The sequence below is a fragment of the Kryptolebias marmoratus genome, linkage group LG24 (assembly GCF_001649575.2).
Source record: "Kryptolebias marmoratus isolate JLee-2015 linkage group LG24, ASM164957v2, whole genome shotgun sequence".
Classification (NCBI taxonomy): domain Eukaryota; kingdom Metazoa; phylum Chordata; class Actinopteri; order Cyprinodontiformes; family Rivulidae; genus Kryptolebias; species Kryptolebias marmoratus.
The window spans coordinates 5,366,316-5,390,344 of NC_051453.1; the positions used below are offsets into that span (position 1 = coordinate 5,366,316).

Here is a 24,029-nt window from a genome sequence, read left to right on the forward strand (position 1 = left end):
GAGCACATTGCTGCCCCCTATATGTCAAGAGGACAAATAACACCTTTTCTGTTCAAATTGCCAACCCGCCACAGTGGCGTGTGTGTTGATCAAATTCACCCGCCACTTCAAATATTTACTCGCATTTGGCCGGTGGCGGGTGCTAATTTCCACCCCTGGTTGTAGTCCAACTATAGTCCCAACTATCAGCAATCCAGAGCAATAACGACAAAATGAGTGTTTTATTCTGTTAACTTAAACAGCTCACACCGCAAAAATTCATTGTAGTTCAAGTAAATATTACAGTTAATATTTTAACCCCACATTTGCGTCAAACAAGCATTTACCTTGTCAGTATTTTCTTCAGCATCTGACCTTCATGTTGCTGTGTTTTATTGGTTCTCCAGGATGGCTAAACACCTCCTTCTAATCAGCTGTGACTCACAAATCTGCTGTTCAAATCCTAAAACCACCATGAGACAGTTTACAAGATGAGGTTTAATTTCTGATGGTACTGTTAGTTAGTAATCCAACTCAGACTAGAAAGATGTACTCTTCAGAAGCTGCTCAGTGTCTTTAAAAGTACTTGTTTTGACTTTAAAATGCGCAAAAAAAGTGAATGAATGCTGCAAGCTTGGATTGTTGACATCTAAATGCTGTTCAATAAGTGACACCTTTCAAAGGTCTGTATCAATCAGTGGTTTATGAAGGGACGGCACAAACTCGTGCAATGTTTTACAGCTTTGTCTGGCAGTGAGTTATCAAAGAAGTCTGAAAAAAGTTTCGGTTGACTCAGCTGATCAGTGTTTTGCCGTACGGACATCGTACATTTAGGAAAATAATGACAAGATAGACAACTGAGACTAGAGTGAAATACCTCATTTAACGTGAAGAGTTGTGGTTTGGGTTGTTTTAGTTGAAGAATATTTGGGGTTTATTTGTACCTATTCTAGGTCACCGTTACTCTGACTGCATGAGAATCCCACGCTGGGATTGTGTTACTTAGAAATAACAAAATAATGCTTTGCAAGATCCCTTTAAATCCACATTTGACTGTGCTAACTTATCTAAAAATAGTGTGCTTTTTTCTTTATTAAGATTTAAGATATTTAGCGCCATTTTTCTTTTTAAATATGAACAGAAAGAGCCAACCCGTCCACTTTGGGAAACCCTAATCATGCGGTGCCGGGTCTTAGGAATCTCATCATTTAAGTATTTTAGTCAATCAGACGTGCAGAAAAGACTAAAAACATACAAGAACCAGCTCTAAACAGACTTGTGTTTATGCTGAATTACATGGAGCTGTTTGTTTTGGAGATGGGGTGTCATTGCTGAGCATATGTCATCATGCACACAAAGGTGCCTCCTCTGCCTCGCAGAGTAAATCCTCTGACTAGCACTTGTGTCTAATAATGGAGCCATGCACAATGATGTCACCAGCTTATGGTTGGTGTAGTAATGTAGTGCGCCTTACCACTTCAACTTTTTTCACAGAAATCCCAGCTGTGATAAAGAGCAAGAGGTAGATGTGAGGATTAGAAAGGCTTAGGAATGGGCAAAAGAATTTCTGAATAATCTGACTCCTGGAAAATTTGACAATCATTGCTAACAGATTATTATTTATTCAGAGATTAAAACGTGTAGCTTGTGTAACTTGCTTGAATTTGGTGCCGTAAGACAGTGTTGTCTACATCATCCAATGGGTGTCTTCAGTTTTATAGCGACACACACATCTTATGTTTGTAAAAAGGCCTTCATTTTTCATCTTTACAAACCTTCCTGCTTCCCCCTCAGTAGTGACCTGTGCTCACAAAATGAGTTTGAAGGGATTTCCCAGCAGAGAAAAATAGTCAATTTCAAAGGGTTATAATTAAAAGGGTTATTTCTGAAGACATAGCTGTTGGAAAACTTTGATTTAAAGGTAGATTAGGAAGATTATATGCTGTTGTAGTTACTGTGATCATCTCTGAGATTGGACATGTCCCCGTTGTGAAGCTGGGGGGGCCTGGCTGGCTCTGATGACCTCACATACAGGCTTTATTCAGCTCAGCTGAGTGTGTGTGTGTGTGTGTGTGTGTGTGTGTGTGTGTGGGGGTCTGCGTTGTGTTTACAGCATGAAGTCATCAGAGCTGGTTTTAGAAGGGCTGCCTTTGTGCCACGGCCACTGAGATGCTGCACAGATGGAGAGAGAAAGCATGGATGCAGATTAAACATCCGTCCTTGAACGGTTTCTTTCAAACGTTGTTATTAATATAAAATCAGCATCTTTGGAATATTTCTTTCTGTATCGTCTCTCAGTCACGTGTGTTCAGGATATCCTGCTTTAAGGGCTGGTTCTGAAACCCAAACGCAACGATCCTTTGCCCTTGATCCGTCTCAGCCCTGGCCCTCGATATTTTTATAGAAAAATAAATGAATGAAAATCAAGTTTTAAGGAAAGTTGAACGAAGTCTAAACTATCTCTTTATCAGTTTTCAAAAAGAGTGCTATTTGACTAAAACTTTCCTTTGTGCTGACAAACATTAATGTGACAAAAAAAGACTAAGTGTTGAAATATTTTAGCCACGAGTTGATGTCTAAATGAACTGTCACGTGTTAATTCACATGTTTAATATATGAAGAGAGTATTGTATTTCAACCAAGCTTGGTAACTAATCTAAACTTAACCCTCTCAGGCTCAAATTAAGTTCTAGTAACAGGAAAAATCAGATATGTTGTTGCAAGAAAGTGATGGTTTCTTTGTGTATTTTTGCAGATGATGTGATGCTGCGTGGTAGATCCAGATGTTTCAGCCCTTTAGTTTTATTAACTAAGTCCAAAATAATCCTCTGGAAAAGGTGTGCTCTCACTGAAGCACGTCTGCACCAAATATTAGTTATTTAAGTACGTTTTATTTGTTTGTGCCCCACACTGCTGAGACACTTTGTTCACAGCTGCTTTCCTGCACACTGAGGGGACATTGTTGGGATTTTTACGTGAACTAAAACAGGATTCTCCTGCAGCTTTTACACTCCACCCATCATGATTATTGTTTTTGGGAGAGGACTGAGAATGTACCCTTTTCTTTGCAAAGAAAAGCTTTAACACAACGTCAGAGAAGAAGTATTTGCAGAAAAGGTTTGTTTCTTGTTGAAAATCTTTTTTCTGGTTGTAAATGTGATGAAATCCTTTGAAGGTCTCACATATACACGAGATGGCTCTTCATCCTTCTAACAAATGTTTATATATTTATTTATAATATGATAAAGCAGCTGTTGTCCCTAGTGTTAGGACTGAGAGATCACAGTGTGGTTCAGTCTGAGGTTAGTTAATAATATTTTAATGCTGTGTGAGAGTCGTCTTCATCATTGTTATAATCATCTGTTCAACCAGGACTCGTTTAACGAGCCCCAGTTTCAGCCTCACTCCTGGCGCCGTATCCTAAGCAGTTATTACTTACTTTATCTTATCTTTTGTGCAGAATTTGAATGCATTTTTTCTGATTGTTAGAGGAAAGCATTGAAGGACTTTCCTAATCAGCTCCCATTCAGATCCCAGAAAAGCAAAGTCCGAGTCCATTTACCATTTAGGCTCTGCATTAGGGCTTTATTTTATCAGACCCATGAGTCAGTTATCAGCAAAGGACAGAAGACCTTCAGGATTATCTTTTTTCTTGCATCATAATATCTATCTGAAAATCCTGCGGGGTAAGCTTCCCACCCTGCTGTACTCTACGATAATCTCCAACGTGTAGATATTTTTATGTTTGTGCAAGAAGAACGCCAGTCTGGGTTTTTTTTTTTCCAGAGGATCTTAAATCATTTCGCTCACAAAGATGTCCAAATGTACCCGTGTTTAATCGTTCTTTAGAGGCGCTGTCCCTCTTAGAGAAGAGAATCGGCTGAACTCGAGCTTTTGTTTGGACATTTTAAACAGGAAGAACTTGTGCAGAAATGTGCGTCACAAACAAAACTATTGAAAACAAATTAAAAGCGTAAGTTTAAATTAGTTAACTTTTCAATTTTAACTTTTGTCCAGATCCAATCATTGCTAATATTGAGGCAGACAATCCTTGGAGATTGGAGTGAGAGATCAGTAGAGATTAGTATTTGTTTCAGTTTTTGCTATTACTTATGCAGAGGTCATGGAAAAGTCATCAGATGAATATTAAAGTTACTGAATCGAACAGCGACCAGCCCTGAGAACTACACTGTGAGGAATTCTGCCTTTTTAGGCTCTCTGACCTCACAGGAAGGACTTATAAATACAGATGGAGGTGAATGTTTTTACACGTGAGACTCCTTTTGTTTGAGAGCAGAAAGGAAGAGAAGATTTGTTCCATGTGTTCGTCTGAACATGAGATGAGAGAAAGAAGGGGAAGTAAAGTTTGTTTTATTTACGGCTAACCTGCGGATCTCATTGGGTTTTTGCTCTCTTGATCTTGTAAAACAAGCAGAAAACCAACTTTTCACAAATTTCGTCTTTTTTAAACAGCCATTATTGATCCCCGTGCTTTTCAGGAAGGTCTTTTTGCTTCTCAGACTTTATTGTTTTGTTGCTTTTATTAAAAATGATCTTAGATGATGTACAGGCCTGTCATGGTGTAACAATAAAAGAAGAACAATAGTTTTTTTAACAGGATATGGGTCAATAAATAAGCTCGCGGGTTGCAGATGTTTGTTTTTGCTGAGCCTGTTCCTTGTGTTTTCCTGCTCGCTTTAGGTGAACAATGTGGAGGAAAGCCGCAGCGTTCAGGACGCCCCTACCCTGCTGGTGTCGGAGAAGGGAGGGGGGCTGCTCAGCGCCTCGGCCAACAGCGTCGCCTCCTACCCCCCAGCCAAGGTGGACAGCAGCTCCTTTAACGGGGACGACAACCAGTAGGTGACCCCGTTTCCTCAGCCCCATTTATTATGGGATTCCTCTTCTTTGAAAATAGAAATATGTGCAAACAAAAATGTCATAGTAAGCAACTCTTAGGCGTCTTACTCAGTTTTTAATTTGAACACATCTAAGTTGAATTTGTCATGTTTTGCACAATGATTTATCTGAAAACTGGAATTTTCTTCTTTTTTTAAGTCTTACACAAGTCTGCTTTTATCAGCTGCAGCACATTTTTGCTGATTAAACATCTCAGAACACATTCATGTTGTCACAATGCAACAAAAATCATATCGCTCTGTGAGCTCATGGCTGTACGCCGTTATCACACACATTATAACATCTGATTGCACAAATCTGCCCAAACTACCTTGAGTTCGACTTTAATCCTTAAGAACAGGCTTTCAGGACAAGAAAGTGGAGAAAGTACAACTCAAAGTTTTAATCATTACTGCTGCCGCCAAAAGTTAAAAGGTGTGTGTGTTCCTGTGTGTTTGTTACTAAAATATGTTGAACCACTGGGTGAATTTGAATAAAACTTGCAGAAAGTAATTGTTTGGATGTTCATCTACAACTGATTAACTTTTAGGGTCAACCTGATAAAGATGGCTGCCACATTCAGCTGACCTTATAAAACAAAACCAGCTACAGCTCAGTCAGTTTTACACATGTTGGGTTAAAATCTGGTGTGGTAGTCGCTGAGAGTCATTCACAACACACACTGTGAGCGTCTTTGACATCTGAGTGTGTGTTACTGCTCAGTGAGTGAAACATGTGACTTGTACAAGCGGTTCTAATCACTCGTCATTTTTAAAGCCCATAAAAACATATTGCCCTGCCCACACTGAGAGCTGTTTGTGACCTTTGAGCCTTTGTTGGATTAACTCTCCCTTTTTTCTTTTTTCTTTTCTTCCGAGCTCTCCGGGAATAAGCTGGATGTTTGGGAAATAATGAAGTTGTTTTTCATCAAAGGGGAGGAAATGAGTTCTTCGTCACCTTGTTTTTGTTTGTTCTGGGAGCTTTAAGCCCGCCGTACCTTTGTGACAAACAGTGTCAGGTGCACTTCCTTAGTTACACAACGTCTTTATTACTTTAACTAACAAAGTCCATTCATGTCAGAAATATATCAGAGAACGACCTTACTGCAGACTGTGCTGGTGACGGACACAAAGTGCAAAAGTTTACACACAAACTGGGTCTTGAGTCCATTTAAAGTACAGAAAAATGTATTGATTTCTTTCTTACAAAGTAAACAAAGCTGCTTTTTCATAAGCAGAAGAATGTTTGCCCGGAGACCTGCAGTGTGCTTTGTTCCCAACATAACTCACTGTTTTATAATAACCTTTAATATCTGTGCCATTGGATTTGGATTCCTCCATAAATCCCTACAAACCTACGAAATGGAGTGTTTCGTGCAGGACTTATTAAAAAGCTGTACCTGCTTCCTGTTTGCTGAGGGGCTCCATATGGCATCGCTTTGGACTAAATTAGTGTTTAAGCTGCTGGAGTTATTTTGCTCTTGGAGGTGCTTGAAGGTGAAATTCATTACTGAAAGGATAATTGTGACGTTTATCCACCTGTTTTAGGATCATATTACTCGTTATAAACAGCTCAGAAGTCAGTGTTAGCTCTGAACTGAAAGGATTTTCAGAATATCTCCATCAGTCTGGTTCGAGGTCCTGCTGCAGTATTTGAAACAATAAAAGTGATGATGATGCTACGCCTGCAACAAACTAACTGTCACATCGTCGTCTCTCATCTCTTATTATTTGTCCTGCAGGTACTCAGAGAGAACAACCAGCCGACCCTCCGAGGCGTTCTCCCACGGCAGGACCAGCTCGAGCCCTTCAGAGGAGACGGGCGGAGGCCGCAGACCCTCCGCCAACAGGATCAAGAGGCGCGGGCGTAACCCGGAAATGGACGAGTCTCAGTATGAAACAGAATACACCACAGGAGGAGAGACGGGCAACGAACTGGACGCAGAGGAATGGGAAAGGTGCAGGAGCTTCTCACTCCCTGCTTGGATTATAGATTTAAAAAAAAAAAGTCATTAGCTAAGAACTGAGCATGTAGATTAGAGCAAATACTGTTTCTCCCTGAAGACCAGACCCACATTCTCTGGCAGGAATTTGTAACTATAAGCTCAGAAAAAAACAAGCTTATGTGACACTAATTTGATTTACTGTCGCAGCAGGAACATGTTTTGGTTTCAGATTTCTACTAAGGGTGGGAGTCTTTAGGCACTTGAAGATTTGATTCGATTATGATTCAGAGATGCCAATTATAAATCATCAATACATCTGGGATTATCAGGTTTGTGATTAAACACCAGGAGGCAGCTGGAAAGAATACAGTGTTTACCGAAAACACAGAAAAAATTAAATGACTGTGTTTTATTTTACATAAATGAACACTGATTTATATATTTATCATGACTAATAAAGAGAGCACAATAACATATGTCAGAAAAACTATTAATCACACGCTGCTTACCAACAATTAGCACAGATTATAACTTAATACGAGATTAGCATCATGTTTAAAACTGGAAATTTATACACAAATCAAAGTCATCACTAAATATAGCCACGTCATGATAACTTCAGCTGGTGTTTGCAGACATATTCGTCAGGATTTAGTGAAGAAAGGATGAAAACAGCAACTAAAGTGGCCTAACAAAACAGATTTTTGACATTTCCAAATGGATTCAGAGTAGATGCATCTAAAAATATACTATAAACATCTACTTTAAGAAACTTTAACAAGACATTTGGAAAAAACATGACACTCATGTGTTATATTCAGTCTAAAAGGTCATTTTTACCTCGTCTTGTATCCAGTTGAGCTAAGTTTGTCTCTGATGCTGATGTTTCTCTTTCTTTCGCCTCGTCCCCCTCCTGTTTTATTCCTCCAGAGTGTACCCAACGATCACATCGGACGCTCAGCGGCACGAATATAAGAGAGAGTTTGACGCAGACCTGCGGGAGTACAAGCGCCTGTGCGCCGAGATGGACGACATTAACGATCAGCTGAACAAACTCAGCCGGCAGCTGGACACGATGGATGACACTTCGGCCAAATACCAGGTTTGATGAATGCTTCACAGCACACAGAGTCAAAAAGTCAGTAAACACAAGTAGATCTGGACCTGTGGTTCCCAAACTTTGCAGCTTCTGACCCACAGAATAACCGTGGCTCGTGACCCAGACTATCACTGCTTAAAGTGTGTAAAACGTTTCTAATAAGTCAATTAAAAATGGAAATAACAGCAAAAACAACCTCAAGAATGGTAAATATTTCATCTATTCATGACTTCTGCTTTCTATAGTTTAGAACAATTCTCAAAAACTATAATTAGCAATCAATTCTACATTTAATTTGATTTCTAGAAGTCATTTTAGGACCCTCACCTGGTGTTTTACGACCCACTGTGGGGTCCGGTCCGGACCCTAATTTTGGGAACCAGTCAACCAGAAGCAGCGAGATGAGCCTCATTCAGCGTCTGGACGACTTTAACAAAAACAATGCTGCTAATTTGAAATCTCTCTTTGATTTTTGCTGCAGCTCCCCTGCAGTTAAAGTCAGACCTGCAGCAGCGGCAGGTTGAAGATTTTCTGAACTTAATGTTGAAAACCAGACAAATATGATCCAAATAGATCTTTTAGGCCCCCTAAGAAAATCCTGCCACTAAATGTTTTTGGCACAATTTTATTATTTATCTTCCTACTTTGATTCCTGCAAAGAAAAGATTTCATTCAGACGACTGAATGACCTTCACCAGCACAAGAAAAACAGATATTTGTCATATTTTACAGAGTTGAAGACTCATAAAGCTGTTTCACATTTGCCACACTTGTATTCATCTTATCAAATACCAGGAAGAGTGAACCTCCTGTTTAATGTTTTGTTATGAGGACTGGCATATCTCGGTGTTCTGAAAGAAAGAATGAATCATTTAACGCAGTTTAAAAGCACATTGCATCGACTGACCTAGTCCTTTTTATTTATTTTAAAATCTTTTGTTTTATGTAGCTTTTCTTTCGTATTTAAATCCACCTGCATTGTTTTTATAATCATAGAGTACTCTCATCAGTGAGGGTTGTTTTTATATGTGCTAGAGAAATAAACTTTGACTTAAAATGACTATAAAATAAATATATTAGGTTTTTTTTCTGTTTTAGTCCAGTTACTGAACCACATCACTTATTGGTTCATCTATAATGTAAATTATTTGGCATGACTTACTTTGTCTCAAGTAAAACAGTGCATATTTACCTCATAACTAAGTTTTTTAAAAGATATTGCAGGAAAATCTCAGCCTTTTATCTGCTTTATCAGTGCTGCAGTCTTTATCTCACATATATGTTGACACATAAAGCTTCACTTGTTTTTGTAAACAAATCACTGATAATCAGGGAGCTTGTTGCAGGGAAGCAGATGTAAAACAGGAAGAATAACAGTCTGAATATTCAGCTTGTGTGCAAAGGAAACAAATGTTATTTTTGTCATTCCTTCTCAGGTTGTTGCAGATGAATATAATCAGCTGAAGGACCTGAAACAGGTGAGCAGACTCTTAATACGTTTTGTCCTAAAACTAGTCTGCAGATATTATTTTTTTTTTATTTGTGACAGCATCCATAGTTGCCTTTTGTTTCATTTTGTTGTTTTTTTTTTAAAGAAATTAGCCTGTCTTGTAGTTGGAATTATTGCTTTCAGTTCAAAATCCACCATTTTAAGCCGTGTTGTCGGTGCTCTGCAGACGTCAGATTACCAGTGGAAGAAGAAAGAGTGCCGCAGGCTGAGGCACAAACTGTTCCACATCAAGCGCATGGTGAAGGACTACGACAAGAACCACTGAAGGATCCACTCCGTTCCGACGCTCCGCTCGGTGGATCACGCTGCAGAAACCTCACACTCCGAAACACTGCAAAGACTGAGACACGCTGAGACCAAAGTTACAGCAGACACACAGCACACACAGGGAACTATAAAAATAAGGATCTAATTAGGTTTTCTTTCATTCTCAGACCATGCAGTTACCATTTTTGCAGAAAAAATCCAAGCAGGCGTCTCTCTTGTAGCCTCTCCCAGCGTAAACAGTGAACATATTTTCGGATCAGAGGCTGCTGGGAGAGACGCCGTTTGAAACGTATCTGCTGAGATAACACCGTGTTCATTTTCGATGGTTCGTTTTATCTGCTCAGATAAGACGGAGAGCAGTATCGGTGGATTGCAGTCATGAGTGACAAATGTAAGGAGGATTGTTTGTCGGCAAAAGTGCAGCTGTGTTAAACCGTGGTTTGCTTCTTCTTTTTTTTTTACATCGTCGTCAGTATTCTCAACTTCCTTAACCATCAGAGAAGTCCTTCCTGGTGGGAACACAGTACTGTTTTTAATAAGAGTTTTACACTGATCATCACACATGTAATGAGACCAAAAAGGGGAGAAACTAGCCAGTAGTGTAGTGTACATACTTTTAATGATTTCAGTTCGTAGAGAGAACAAATCTAAACCACGCCTTCTGGAGCTGTCATTAGGATTTGTAAGCATTAGGACATACTAAAGACTTGTGACTTGTTTATTTTTTAATCAGTGTTCATTCAAAATAAGCTTAAGATCTGAAAAATAGTCCAATTAATCAAACTATTTTAATATTTTGTCATAAGCACTCCTCCGCAAACATTTTTTTCCGTTTAAATCTGCTCTAATCTTACATTGATCAATTACAGAAACCTCGACTGTAAATGGTTTAATTGATTTGTCATGCTTTTGTATTTTTATGAAGAGTTTTATTGTCGTTTTACAAACCATCTGTGAGCCATTTATTTTTGTAAGGATTTTATTTTCTTTGTTGCTGCGATAAAACACCATTTTTGTAACTGTACACTTCTATAAATTATGTTGTTTAAAAAGGATTAATTTAGCACATAATAAACTTTTCTAATTCTCAACAAAATGATTTTTATGAGTTTTTATTGATTAATTTTTGTTGATTTGGAGACAGATGGTCTGTATATACAGGAAACTTCCAGCAGGAGGAGCAGGAAGACTTTCCAGGAACTTCAATGATCTATTCAAGCTGGTGCTGCCCCCTGCTGGTAGGTCTTAGAAATAACCTTACAACAATTTTCTGTTTTTCACTGCAGTTTATACTGTGCACAAAAATACATACTTACTGCCATGCAGCTTTGTGTTGCCTCAACCAGCAAATCTGATGCCATAAATAATGTTTTTGCAACATAATTATTTAACCTGTTTATCCCTGAATGTCACAACAAGAATGCTCTGTTCAGATGTGATGAGGTTGAATGATAAAAATGTAGACTTTGAGGCAGAAACATTTGCAGCGAATGCAACTTTCATCCTTTAACAACATCAATCTATAAATAAAGCCGCTGCTGCTTGGGTTGATTTTGTTCTGTGACATGTCTCCAATGAGTCCAACTTGTGTTTTGCATATTTAATTTAAAACTAAAACAATGAACCTTTTGCCATCCACCATAAACAAACAGTGCATATATTGACTTATATTGCTTGCAAAATAATGATCAAACAAGTGACGGCCCACAGAAAACTCAGCTTCCTCTTGGGCATGCCAGGATCCGGTAAATAACGTGCGACCACACCCCCATGCGGTTACCTGAGGTGTCGGACCAATCTGCACACCTGTGCCACCATGACAAATAAACAACACACAAACATTTCCAGCCGTCTCTTTTTTCATGAGACCTCTGCCAGTCAAAGTCAAGGAAGGAATGAGGTAAGTAATTGTTTCTGTTTTATATCATATATGATGCCCACAGATATCCAGCAGTGTTGGCTTTTATCCAGTTTGTTTTACTGCAGACATGAAACAAGGTACTCGTCACATTTTACTGAGCTGAAACATGTTTTTGTCCGCGCTCTAAATTGATAACTCTTTAACAGAAATGTCAAACCGCACAGCTGGACACCTCATGGGTCGATGATGATCCCTATTGATTTCAAGGTCATGGGTACAAAGGTCAAGGTCATAGGTCACCTCTTTGTTTAAACCTTGTCTCTCCACCAGCTGCACATCCAAAGTGTTTGACATTCACATGGGAATGTTAAACCCCTCGTTCCCTAGATTATACCTACAGACGAGGGTATTATGTACCAATGGCGGTACTCTTGTTACATTTGTGCCTGACTAATATTTAACTTGTTGAACTGAACTCATCCTGTTTCACTCACACACATACCAATAGCTCTCAATGCAAATGTTACCGTGCAGTTTATAATAAAGACTGAGCATTAAAAGTCAGAGAGCTGATCAGGGAAAGAGTCGATAAATCTAAAAATCTGATGTTTTCATTGTAAAATTAAAGGCCTAGCAAATCAGCCTCTACCTTTCATGCCAGAGTTTTAGACTAAGACCATCTTATGCTGATAAGTCGTGAAGTTGTAGCCATTTTGGAAAACAAAACAAACAAACAAAAAGCATGTGCAATCATACACAATATCACAAGTTGTCATGTGTATGCATGTTAAAGTTTAGCTCATTGTCTGTAAAACTGATTGAATCAAAGCCATCATTGTGTTGGCTCACTTCAATTAGCTGTGGCGGCCATCTTGAATCGGATTGACTCCAACGGTTAGTTATTGCAGCCGCTCATCCAGCTCAAGTTTCTGTCAGCGGCTTCACGCTGCAGACAAACGAACACACAAGCACTCGTTGCCGGCGGGCGATGGTGAACGTGTTTGAAAGCATACTTCAGTCACCAACCAGAAGAATGTGTATACTTTTATTTTAATGATGCAAAAATAACGAGACAGCCAGTGTTTAGATTTTTTTTCTTTTTTAGTTGTGGCATGGTCAAAGAAACATGATCCTTTTACACGTGAAGCTACACAGTCAAGTCATTAAAGTTAAGATTCCAACAAATAAGCACAAAGTGAAGAAGTCGTTTAACATTTTTAGGGATCAGTACCTAATTCATACCAAACAGGTTTATCACTGCACTTTCTTAATATTTCAGTCAATTTATTTGGCAAGACAAACCCTTGTTTTGAAGTACCTGTCTCTGTACACATCTAAACATCAGCGTACCTTGGATATTCACATAGTAATTATTTGAAAATGACCTCTATCCATTAGGCTTTTTAAAGAGAATAAAAACAGAGAACGTAAAAATTAACTTTGTCAACTCTTATAAAAGTAAAAGAAACAATGTTCAGGCATCAGAAAACCACTTAATTCAAACTTCTTATGTCTTCATACGTAAAACTTTCCACTTTAAAAGATTTCAAAGACTTTTTGTTGGTTTGTTTCTGCCTGTTCAGCCTTCAGAAGAATAGTTCTGTTTGAGTTTCTGCCTCGGTTGATCCCTTTATATTTATCTTTTACACACAAGAAGTTCACTATACAATCTCGGTCTCGGATGTAGAAAACATGAGGTAATAATGTTTGACAGGGACATGACTGTCTGAACAACCAGGGTGTGTTTTAATACATTCGCATCACTGCTGCATGGTGGAAACTTTGTGTGAGATATTGGAGGAACAGCATAGGTTGGACTGTTCCTTTACATCGTGAAGTAAAACACAATGTGCTGCTCATCCCTTCTGCTGTATGAGGAAACATGTTGCAGTCTTCACAGATATATTGAAAGTGTTCATTCAGCTGACGTGCAAAACATTACACAGCTTGTGTCATGTAACGCTCTGCCTGTTAAAGTGAACATGGCTGCTATGGCTTCATTTAGACAACACAAAGCAGGGAGAACACACAAAGCCTGGGTCCAAATAGAGTCACATTAGGGGTCGTGTGGGAGGAGGTAGAAGAGGATTTTAATGAAAGGCCTGTTCTGTCAGAGCAAGACGAAGAGAGATCGGCCAGAGGTGAGAGCAAAAGTGCTGCGAACGTTTCAGATGCAAACAGTCACCTACTGTGTTAAATTCATGACATTTACTTAGATATCTCTGTGAGCTCTGATGCCTTCAAGTCTGATCTCAGTCTGTCTCCCTCTGAAGCCCAGGACGACAGGACGGGCAGGACAAGGTGTGTGTGTGTGTGTGTGTGTGTGTGTGGGGGGGAGGTTTACTGTCCCGGGGCGTAGGGCCAACTGATGGAGCTCCCTGATAGTTGCATGTCTCGGATCAGCGTCTCGATCGGCGTCTTGCCCACCAGCCTCATGAAGAAGAGCTGGGAGATGAGGTTGGCCGGCACGGCGCGCAGGGCAGGCAGGCGCAGCAGCAAGCGGCCGAAGCGCTGAGGCTGGTTGGGGTACTGCAGCCTCTCGTACTCGGTCAGGGCCACCTGGGCCTTCTCCTGCAGGGACTCAACGTGGGCCGGGTCTGTCAGACCACATGCATCTGTCAGGCAGAGAAACAGAAATGTGGCATCATCAGCATTTTGTGTTTGTACACTTAGATTTAGATTCACACATTAGACACCTATAAGTATATAGTTGCCATCTTCAGTAAGTTAAATAAGTGTTTTTTTCACTGCCATATCTGTGCATAAACAAAGGGCTAGCATTACTTGAAGAAACATAAGGCCAAAAAAGCATCATGCACAAACTCATGATGTGTATGTGTTGTATATTTTAGCTTAATATCTGTAACACTGACTGAATTATAGACTTTTGTGTGGTGGCTAATGTTGATTAGCTGTGGTTGCCATCTTTAATTGGGTTGACTCCAAATGTTAATGAGTTTTAGATGTACAGCCAGTTTCAGTAAAATCAGTCCAGTGGGACTTGAACCATTTTGCTAAAAGAACACATGCTCTGACATGAGCAGAAACATAATTCCTGGCTTTTACCTTCTTGCAGAGGGTAATAAATATGAACCAATCCCCAGCATTTAGTTAGCTGAGTTTAGCTTAGCTGAGCCTTGAAATTAAAGGATCGTCTAACAAAGCTCTCTAAAAGTAAAACAGTCAAACTTTCAGCCAAAAATAGTGCCACTAGCATCAACGTAACCCTTCCAAGTATGTATTTTAAGCACAACATGCAGATTTTAATAAGTTTAGATTTGCTAAACTGAATTAAGTGCTTTAAAATAGCTGTTTTTTTCCTGTGGTTTCAGTCAAAATGTTCTTTTGTTGATGCTTTTCCAAACAAGAAGATTTTCCCATAGTTTCCTTTCTTTCTCTGAGGTCAAAGGTCAAACCTCAAATCAACAGAGCCCTTGCAGCTGGTAGTGTTTAGTTTCTGTGAAATTTAAATCTTTCTAAAACTTCAAACTGTTTTGTTTTGGTTATAGAGAAATGAGTCAGGGGTTGCAGTGAAAAATATCCAGAATGTTGTAAGTTTCCAATCATCTCACCAGGAGAAAAGAGCGCAATGGCTTTAAGGCAGCTGTACTCGGCTGAGTCCACCTGCAGCCTGTTCAGCTTGTCCACCTGGTCCTGGAAAACCCTGACCTGGTCCATGAAGGACACGACTCGCTCGGCTGACATGGGAGATGAGTGGAAGCCAGCGGCTGCCAGCAGAGGAGCCATGTGCAGAGGCAGAGCGGACTGAGCTGCATTCAGGATGAAAAGTTCGCTCCAGCTCAGCCTCAGCAACGCTACCTGGAAATGGAAATAAGGAAAGGGTTACTCGGAGCTGCTGTATTTATTTATATATAAATTTTTTGTTTTATTGTTGTGTTTTTCACCTTTGGATCACTGTATTTAAAAATTTTCACCTCAAACTCATTTCTTCTATTATTACTTGATTTTAAAGGCTTGCAGGTGAACAATACTGAGAACTGGTGATCATTTTATATCCATTTTCTGTTTGACACACTGAATTTTTCAGTTTTTGAATGAGTCCTGCTTGCTTGAACAACCTAAAGCTGCTTTATTTCAATCCTGACAGAAGTGACATGTTTGTGTGTTCCTCTCCTCCTGGACCGACCTGCTCTGAGACCGGGAGTTCTGGGAAGTATGGGATGTTTCTGGCCCACTCGATGGTGCTGAAGAGGAGGCGGGCGGCCAGCTCACAGATGCTGTCGATGCCCATGACGGAGGCGCCGCTCGCTGACGCCTGCATCTGTGCCTGGGTGTACGGGGTGACGTAGCGACTGCTGGGGTACGGTTCGGCCCGGAGGAGCTGGGAGATGAGCTCCGACACCGGCTGCCCGTTGAAGAAGTCTGGACCAAGGTGACCCGGACCTGTACCCCCGATTCCTCCAGACAGGGAGTTCGGACTGATACCTGAGTGAGACGGAGGGATTCGACCTCGCTGGACCGCTGCAGACAAACACACACCAGAATAACTCAAACAGTGTGGAACATACATGGATCCAAACTCACACTTTAGTACTATTTATAAACTATAAGGTAAGTATTTTAATAACAGAAATGGTGAATTACTGACTTCATAACAAGCTCTGTTCAAATTTCTGCTTCAGCAAAGTTTTGAATAAATCTCTTATATCTTTAATTAAGTAAAATGAAATACTAAAAGATACTTTCTACAAGCATTTCATTTAAAATATTTTTAAAGTAAAGTTCTTGTGGTTGTTTGTGCAGGATTGTGGCTTGTAATATTTTTTATTATAAATTAATCACCTGGTTCCTGTTGATCATCAAATTGATTTGTAAAAATAATTTCTTTGGTTTGGTTTTCTTTGTAGGGAAGAATCAGGCCGAACTGGTCTATAATCTTTCACGTGTGATATATTTGTGCTGAAATGTGTATCTTTTTGTGTTTAATTGTGCCTAACTAAAACACACAGGAATCTACCTTATCTTAAAGTGCTGCACATTTTAATTCCAACCGTTATTTATTGCTCTTTATTGTTTTATTTGTCTTTTCAGATTAAATGTATGTGTAGTGAGGATGAATAAAGACTTTGACTTGACTTGATCATGCAGAAGGTAATTAAACATCAGTGTAATGTTAGAGTGAAAGTTATCAAATGGGAAAACAGAAATTCTTGTTATTTGCATTTAACAGCAGCAAGACAACAGAGTTCATTTTTGTTTGCTGCTAAAAATAAATCCAAGACAAGGGTAACAGTCAGGATTGATATATTTAAGTTCTGGCAGATTATTTTAAACACCATATGCACAGAAAGCCTTCCATTTACCTATGTAGATGAACACCCAGTGATTACTTTGAGAATTTATCTAAAATCTTGTGGTTTACAGGATATTTTGCTAACCGACCGACAGCGTTAACTCTTACATTTAATGCCAAAGTTTGTGTTGAGGATCATGTTCAGCCACTACCACACCAAATTTTATCTTAGCATCTGTAAAATTGGCTGAGGTATATTTATTTTTGTGTTGCCATCTTAAAGTTAATCGATTGTATATTATAATCCTTCATTAAGGTCCCTCCACTCGTTCATGAGGTAATTTGCTAACTCTACAGATTAACACACACATATACAGGCAAAACAATACTGCCTTTTGTCTTCAGTGATGGTGATAAATATATATTTGACAAATATTGTGACAGTTTTAGTCAACATGTTTCTTTTCGAAACAAAATCATGATATAAAGTCATTACTGCTTCTGAGAAACTGATCTTTAGAGGAAATTGAAAGACTCCAAAGGTCTGGCTACAAATGCCATAATGCTCTAATCAAGTGAATCAGCAGCGAGACTTCCTAATAGGATTAAAAAATCTGCCGGTGACACAAAGTTAAGGCCTTCCTCGGGTTAAGCTGCCCTTTCTGCTGGCAGAATCTCACTCAAAGTGACCTGAGTGACAGCTCTCCTGACTGGGTTAGAGGTGAAACACACATTTCCAGGTAATGTGGAAACAGTTCAAAGTGCGTCATGGCTTTCGGTCAGCATAGTTCATTAATAACCGGTCCCACCGTAGCCCCTGGCGTGCTGCTATCTCAGTGTGGACTATGTCTGGCCGAGCACCTGATGTCCATCTGACTCAAACAGAAATACAAGCGGGCTTAGATTACACCAGAACATAAGTCCAGCTGAGGTTTTGTAAGCTGACTGTGATCTGACACTGGATTGGAATGTATTTTTCACAACATATTTAGCTTTAAAGTCCATTTTCTTGGTGAAAAATTAGCCCAAAAAGCTGAATATAATTAACTCACCACATAGTATCAGCTATGGAAACACTACAGGCAGTTCAATGTTGTGTTTTGCAGTGAATGTATCAGAGCAAATTCAATGAAATCATTAACTTTCTTGTTTTTCTTGTTATGAGGAAGCACGGTTTTCTTCAGCGTTGTTGCTGCAGGGCAGCAGAGTGAAAACACGCTCGGGTTGACAGTAAAAATATTGTGCTTGAATCAGTGATGAGAGTCAGGGGTTTTCTGATTCCTGATTAGGAACATTCTCTGGGAAAATAATAATTCTGACATTTATGTATTTGCATGCATGTTTAAAAATATTTAAAATGCCACCAAACAGCTGCTTTTATAATGAAAGCTATTAAAATAGTTTACCTTCTAAAATAAGAAAAAATAAACGCATCGTTCATAACTTTTTAAATGTATCAGAAATTATCAGAAAAATATTTGCTTGAGTGTTTTTATCTCGAGCATTACAAGGGAAATGTATTTAAAATTGTTTTTTTTTTCCTGGTCAAAATAAAAAAAAAAGTGTGTTTGTTCAGTGAACTGCTGCCTCTAAGTTGTGTGTGCTGTTTGGTGTAACTGTGGATTTATCTTATCTTTTAGTCTTTTCACTGAAACTATGGTAATTAAGGCATTCAGGCTGACCCCAAACAGAGAAGTTAAAAACCAAATGATTAACGGACTCTTAACTGCTCCTAACCAGCTCTGCTCAGTGACATGAGCTGAGTTTGTAGCTTGATTTGTGAGTGTTGTGTGTTTTCTCATCACACAGGTAAATTTAAACCAGTTAACTTTATTTATTTATGAATCTGGACACAAAAGCTCAGTCAGCCTGCAGTTCTCTGATACCTTCTTTGCGCATCCCGACCCGGAAACACTTCTTCAGACGACAGTATTGGCACTGGTTCCTGTGATGCTGGTCAATTTGGCATTCCCTGTTTGATCTGCACAAGTCAACAGAACAAAAGGCTGTGAGAAAAACATACAATTACAACATAATCATCACAAACCTGCTCCCAGAGTTTGGATCATCTCCAGCGAGAAAGTGAAGTTTATATTTATGTTTTTCTCTCCCCTGTTATGAGTGAACTGCATGAACCAACATGGCTGAAAAGCTACTGAAACTGTGACCTTTGTAAATCATCAGCGTTACACACCCTTTTGTTGCTTTTTACAGCCGGCTGAGTTCTGCCAACATTTCACAGAGAGCTCCTTTCAGCCTTGGATGTGTAAAAAAAAAAAGAAACGGGACAAAAGGGTGTATTTTCTGCTCAGAGTTAATTCAGTTTTCATGTGAAATGAACAACTATATTTGTTAGCCGAGAAAGGAGTTGGAGACAGTGGAGAGCTGAGCTGCAACATAATGTTGCTGTGGTGAAGAATAATGGGAATGTTGACCTTCTGAGGCAATCCATCCTCACATGACAAACCTTCAGGGCCTCATTTCTGCTCTTTTTTTAGTTGTTATTTTGTCTGAAGGCTGTTTGTGGAATGAAACTCAGATGGGAAGATATCATTCCTGAGTGAGAAATGTGTTTATTCGCTTTTTGCGCCACAAAGGTTATTAATTACGAAAGAGTTTTTAAACGATTCTTTAATATTTTTTTATAAACATGTTTTGACTTTTAGTTAGGAAATAAATTGTCAGAACAAAGACAGGTTAAATCCTCAGTAAACATGTGGATCTGCTGATAATTCATTAACAAAACACTCAAATACACTTTTAGTTAAAGGCCTAGCAATCCTTAAATAAGTGCGTCTTGCCCGCTGTTTTTCATGCCAGAATTTAAATTCAAGATGGCCGCCCCAGCCATCTGCCACAGGCACATATCGCGAGATGTGTTGATGCTCAGAGAACGTGTTGAGGATGACTCTCAGCGACCGACACACCAAATTTCAGCTCAGTGTCTGTAAAACTGGCTGAGTCAAAGCTATTTTTGTGTGATGATGTTGCTTAGCTGTGGCGGCCATCTTTAACGGAACTGACTCCAAAAGGTAATCAGTTGTAGATGTTTATTTTCTGAGTGTTACTCAAATACATCCACTGATTCCTGAGATATTTTGCTAACAGTACAGACATGGGCAAAAACATTATCGCCCTGCCTTGGCTTTCAGGCTGCGGGTGATAATTATCTTCTTACATGTCTAGAAAATTTTATGGTAAAGTCTTGCAAAAAAAGCCACTGAATACATCCAAATCTTGAGAAAGTAATTGGTGTGTACCTGCAGGAGTAGCTGAGGTTCCTCCTGATGCTCCTCTTGAAGAAGCTCTTGCAGCCCTCGCAGGTAAACACTCCATAGTGCTTCCCGCTGGACTTGTCCCCACAAACCACACAGTCCACCACGCAGGCCTTGTCCTCGTCCCCGACGTCCACGTCGCTGCTCCCTGCCTGGGGCGACCCGTCCTCCTCCTCCCTCCTCAGGTAAGCCTTCTCCCCCAGTCCATTAGTGTCCCCGTTGGGGTTGCCCCATCCCCCGCTCACCATGGCCATATTTTCTCAGACCCCCCAGGCCTGTGAGTGGATCATACACACCCCCCTCCACACACACCCTGAAAGTTCAAAGTACTGAGTTCAGGCACAGAGATCTGCTCGTCAGGTTTGGATCTGAAGCAGGTTTTATCCAGTAGATTCAAAAATTTGTCCCCGACTCGCCTGCGTTGACCTTTCCCCCCTGTGCCGTCTGGCTGGGCTGACCCGGAGGTCTTTCTGCTGCTGTTTTCCCTCTCTTCTTTAATCCCGCTGCCCTCTCTGGTCTGATTCCCCCCCCCTCCTGACCTCTGATCAATGGCTCTCAAGCTCTGAGAAAACTTCAGACACACATTAAGTGGTTCAGAGTTCAGGCAGAAGAGAAAAGGGTGCAGCTCTGCTCTTTTTACAGGAAACAATAAATTATACTTTCACTCTGTCTCTTTCTTCTTCTTCTTCTCTCTCTCTCTCTCCTACTATCTCTGCCTTCCTCTATGAAAGGGGAAGAAAAATGTCTCACCTATCCCCCAGCATGGTGAAGAGAGACAGAACAGAACCACTTTTGATGTAAAAAAAAGAACCTCTTCTTCTTCTTCTTTTCGCCGCACAGTTTTCTCTCCAAAGGACAGGCAGGCGAGAGGAAAATAAAACACAGCTCTCCTTTAGGCAGGGTTAAACTGCCCTGCCCTTTCCTCCAACTTATGAACTCGTCCAACCAGTTCCTGCCGTGCTGAGGTGCTATCTTCTGATCTGAGGCGGTTCTAGTCCAGACTCACTCTTGACTTGTCGAGGCTTTTATAAATGCAGAGGTGATGGCGATATAAAGAAGAAGATATTTCTCTCTTAAAATGCTGGTTAAATCAGTTTCCTAAAAAATTATTTTCTCCTTCTGTAGTGGCTCAGAAGCACCTTTTCAGCTCAGCGTCTTCAGCGGCAGCAAAGTTCATCCGGAGACGTCCTCCCGCTCTGCCCTCAGTGACGAAAGTCTGCTTTCTTGCGGTCCCTCTAACTCCTTCAAAACCAGCGGGGTCAGAGGATCAGATGTCACAGAAACAACAACAAGCCAAAACAAAGGCAGAGTTGGGAAATCTCCTCGGTCACGGTCCTCTCCCAAAGCTTCACAGAGTCGTGTCTCTCTGTCCCATTTCTCGTTGTGTCAGAGCTTGTCCATCCTGCAGTTGCAACCAGAGGCCAGAACCTCAGAGAGTCCGAGTGTGCTGTTGCGCTCTTTATTATTCAGCTTGTTTTGTTTTTCTCTTTTTTCTCCTTCCCTGTTCCTCCTGTCTTTTCTGCTGGCCCGGGCAGGAATAAATTAGGCAAACAAGCACAGCAAAAACACAGTCACAGAGGTTTTAGTGAAAGCCAGACGCCGCAGCAGCTCGGAGATAGCCTCCTCTTTCTCTGCTTCGCTCCCTCCTTCAGGGAGAGTGAGCGTGTGTCTGTGTGCTGAGGGATTTGACACTGCTATTCAAGCCCTGCTGTTGCCATGGCGCTGGATGCCTTATAAGGCCAGTGGAGTCAAAGAGCACAGAGTGGGCTGCAGCCAAACCCACACACACATTCAGAAAGAATGCCGGGCTGCCTGACTGGCTGCCTGTTTCCCCCCTGACCCCGGGCCAGCCCGGGAGCACGGGGGAGTTAAGACAAAGAAGGAAGGGCGGGGTGGTGGTGGTGGAGACGGGGGGGACCCTCCCCGAGTTCTTGGCACTCACTCTCATGTTCTCAACTCCGCCGTGATCCCAAAGACCTCCTTCGGCTCTGTTGACCCAATAATAACAGGGAGCGCCTGTTGTTGTTGAGCAACTTGTCAAAAGGTTATACGATACGCTGCCGGCTCCTTTTCACACCTGCCGCACACACTCACAGGTCTGCGTGAAGGATGTCACAGATCAGGTGGCACGAGTCTTTCACACAATCTGAGAAGCCTGATTCAGCCAACTTTGTTTGTGATATACCTCATGATATACGCTTCATGTACGGCACCAAGGTTTTTGTGCCTGCATGCAGAACAAAGTATCACCTGCAGTGTTTGCAGTGACATGCAAAGAAAACAGCTTTTATATGCCTTTTTTATAGGCAATTTAGACATTTAAAGGTACTCATTGTAAAGTTATGGCAAGTAAAATAACTTAAAGTAATAAAAATCCTCTTCTCATATTGATGGTTAATGTGTCCTTAAAATATGTGATTTATTCTTGATAGTTGTCTCACTCATCCTATGCTTTTTTAGTGTTCAGCAGCAGATTTATTCTTATATTTCCACCTCAACGTGTTCTCCTCGACTCTACGCTCGTCCGCCATGTTTGTTTACCTACACAGACTCCAGCCAGTCTAATGTAGGTCAGTCACGTGACTCGAACTTCCACTTGGGTTTTGATAGATTCAGCCGAGTGCTTTGTTTGCGAGATGTGCATACCCTCATTTCAGAATTGCAAATCAATATATCAGGAAAACTACTGGACTAAACTCTGTCAAACTGCACCATTTATGTTTGATTTCCTGCTTTGCAGTGAGTTTCTGTAATTTGTCTTGTGAAGCAGGAATCAATTCAAAAAGCATTTGGATTTTTGTGGAGATTCAGTCTTTAAAGTGGTGTTGATCAATATCAAAGTTCGGCTGCTTTTTCCACTAATGTTCTGCCCTTGGACATTTTCAGACATGAAAATGGTCAGGTATGAACTCAAGGGACGAACCAATTTTCTGCTGACACAACTCAGCAAAGAACCAATCTGAAATCGAATCTTTAATCACTTTGATACCAGAAGCCTGTCACAAAGACACAATTTGCTCCAGTTTATTTAGCTGAATCTGTGAAAAATACCAAAGAAACACAGTCTGACAGGCAGAAATGTATATTTTAGCACAAAAATGGTGATTCTCAAAAAACTATCAGCTGAAAACATAGCATACAGAGGATCAGCTGAAGAATTATCTCTCAAGTCCTGCAGGTCTTGGTAGGATTTTTTTCCTCCTAAAGCATGACTTCCAGATATTGTTCAGCTGCTGTAGACTGAGTTTTAGGCCTGACTTCATTTTGTATTGTCTACTTTAAGCACAGGTTGTTGTCATGGTCAGACACAAGGTCTGAATAGACAATAAGAGCCAAACGGCAAAGAAAAACTTTAAAAGACCTTCAGAAAGCCTCAAAATCTATTCATCAAGTCCATTTTAAATAACTGCATGAAAGCCTGGCTGCAAAGTATAAAGAAATCAGTGAAGTTTAAAACTTTTGCATGGTTGAAATCTCCAAAAAAACCACAATTTTAAGTACTTTGCAAGTACTCAACCTCGAATGTTTTTTTTTGATTAATTTGTTGCTACACAAAGATAATGTGGAAAAATGAACAGTTTTTGGGAGACGAGGTTGTTAATTTATTGGTAAAATGACTCTTGCTATTTAAAATTGGAGGACTGTCCCTTTAACTGAAAGGGAAGTAAGCAGTGTAACATGCACACACTGTCTCAAAGATTTAACTGTAATTTGCTGCATGAGTCACCCATCCATCGTCTTGGCATTCTGCAGAGATCCTGTGGAATTCCTGGCCTGTTTTCTCTGCCATACCAACAGCTTTGTCATGTGAAGGTCTCCACGAAAAGAGGAGGACAGAATAAACAATCAGAGCCTCCAAACCAAGGGTTTCCAATAACAGCAGAAAAAATACAGAGTGAAGTATTCACCGCTGCTTCCAAACATGCCTGGGATAAGGAGGCTT

General features: G+C 40.3%; 2 protein-coding genes across 3 annotated transcripts in view; one reads left to right on the top strand and one right to left on the bottom strand.

Moving 5' to 3' along the window:
• The window catches only part of si:ch73-61d6.3 (occludin), a 20,480-nt gene extending 9,688 nt beyond the window's left edge, over positions 1 to 10,792 (top strand). For both annotated transcript variants that reach the window (XM_037974126.1, XM_017420364.3), the window contains 5 exons: positions 4,681 to 4,835; positions 6,617 to 6,832; positions 7,751 to 7,922; positions 9,356 to 9,397; positions 9,596 to 10,792. In XM_037974126.1, the coding sequence (XP_037830054.1) occupies positions 4,681 to 4,835; positions 6,617 to 6,832; positions 7,751 to 7,922; positions 9,356 to 9,397; positions 9,596 to 9,694 (684 nt within the window). In that variant the 3' untranslated portion in view covers positions 9,695 to 10,792. The remainder of the gene's footprint in view (positions 1 to 4,680; positions 4,836 to 6,616; positions 6,833 to 7,750; positions 7,923 to 9,355; positions 9,398 to 9,595) is intronic.
• A 1,794-nt stretch (positions 10,793 to 12,586) lies between these two features.
• nr2f6b (nuclear receptor subfamily 2, group F, member 6b) lies at positions 12,587 to 21,836 on the bottom strand. The gene is made up of 5 exons (XM_017420566.3): positions 20,072 to 21,836; positions 18,698 to 18,792; positions 15,705 to 16,039; positions 15,130 to 15,376; positions 12,587 to 14,172 (listed from the first exon to the last, which is right to left on the bottom strand). The coding sequence occupies exons 1-5, from the start codon at positions 20,338 to 20,340 to the stop codon at positions 13,898 to 13,900; spliced, it is 1,221 nt and encodes a 406-aa protein (XP_017276055.1). The 5' UTR covers positions 20,341 to 21,836; the 3' UTR covers positions 12,587 to 13,897.
• Positions 21,837 to 24,029: the final 2,193 nt, after the last annotated feature.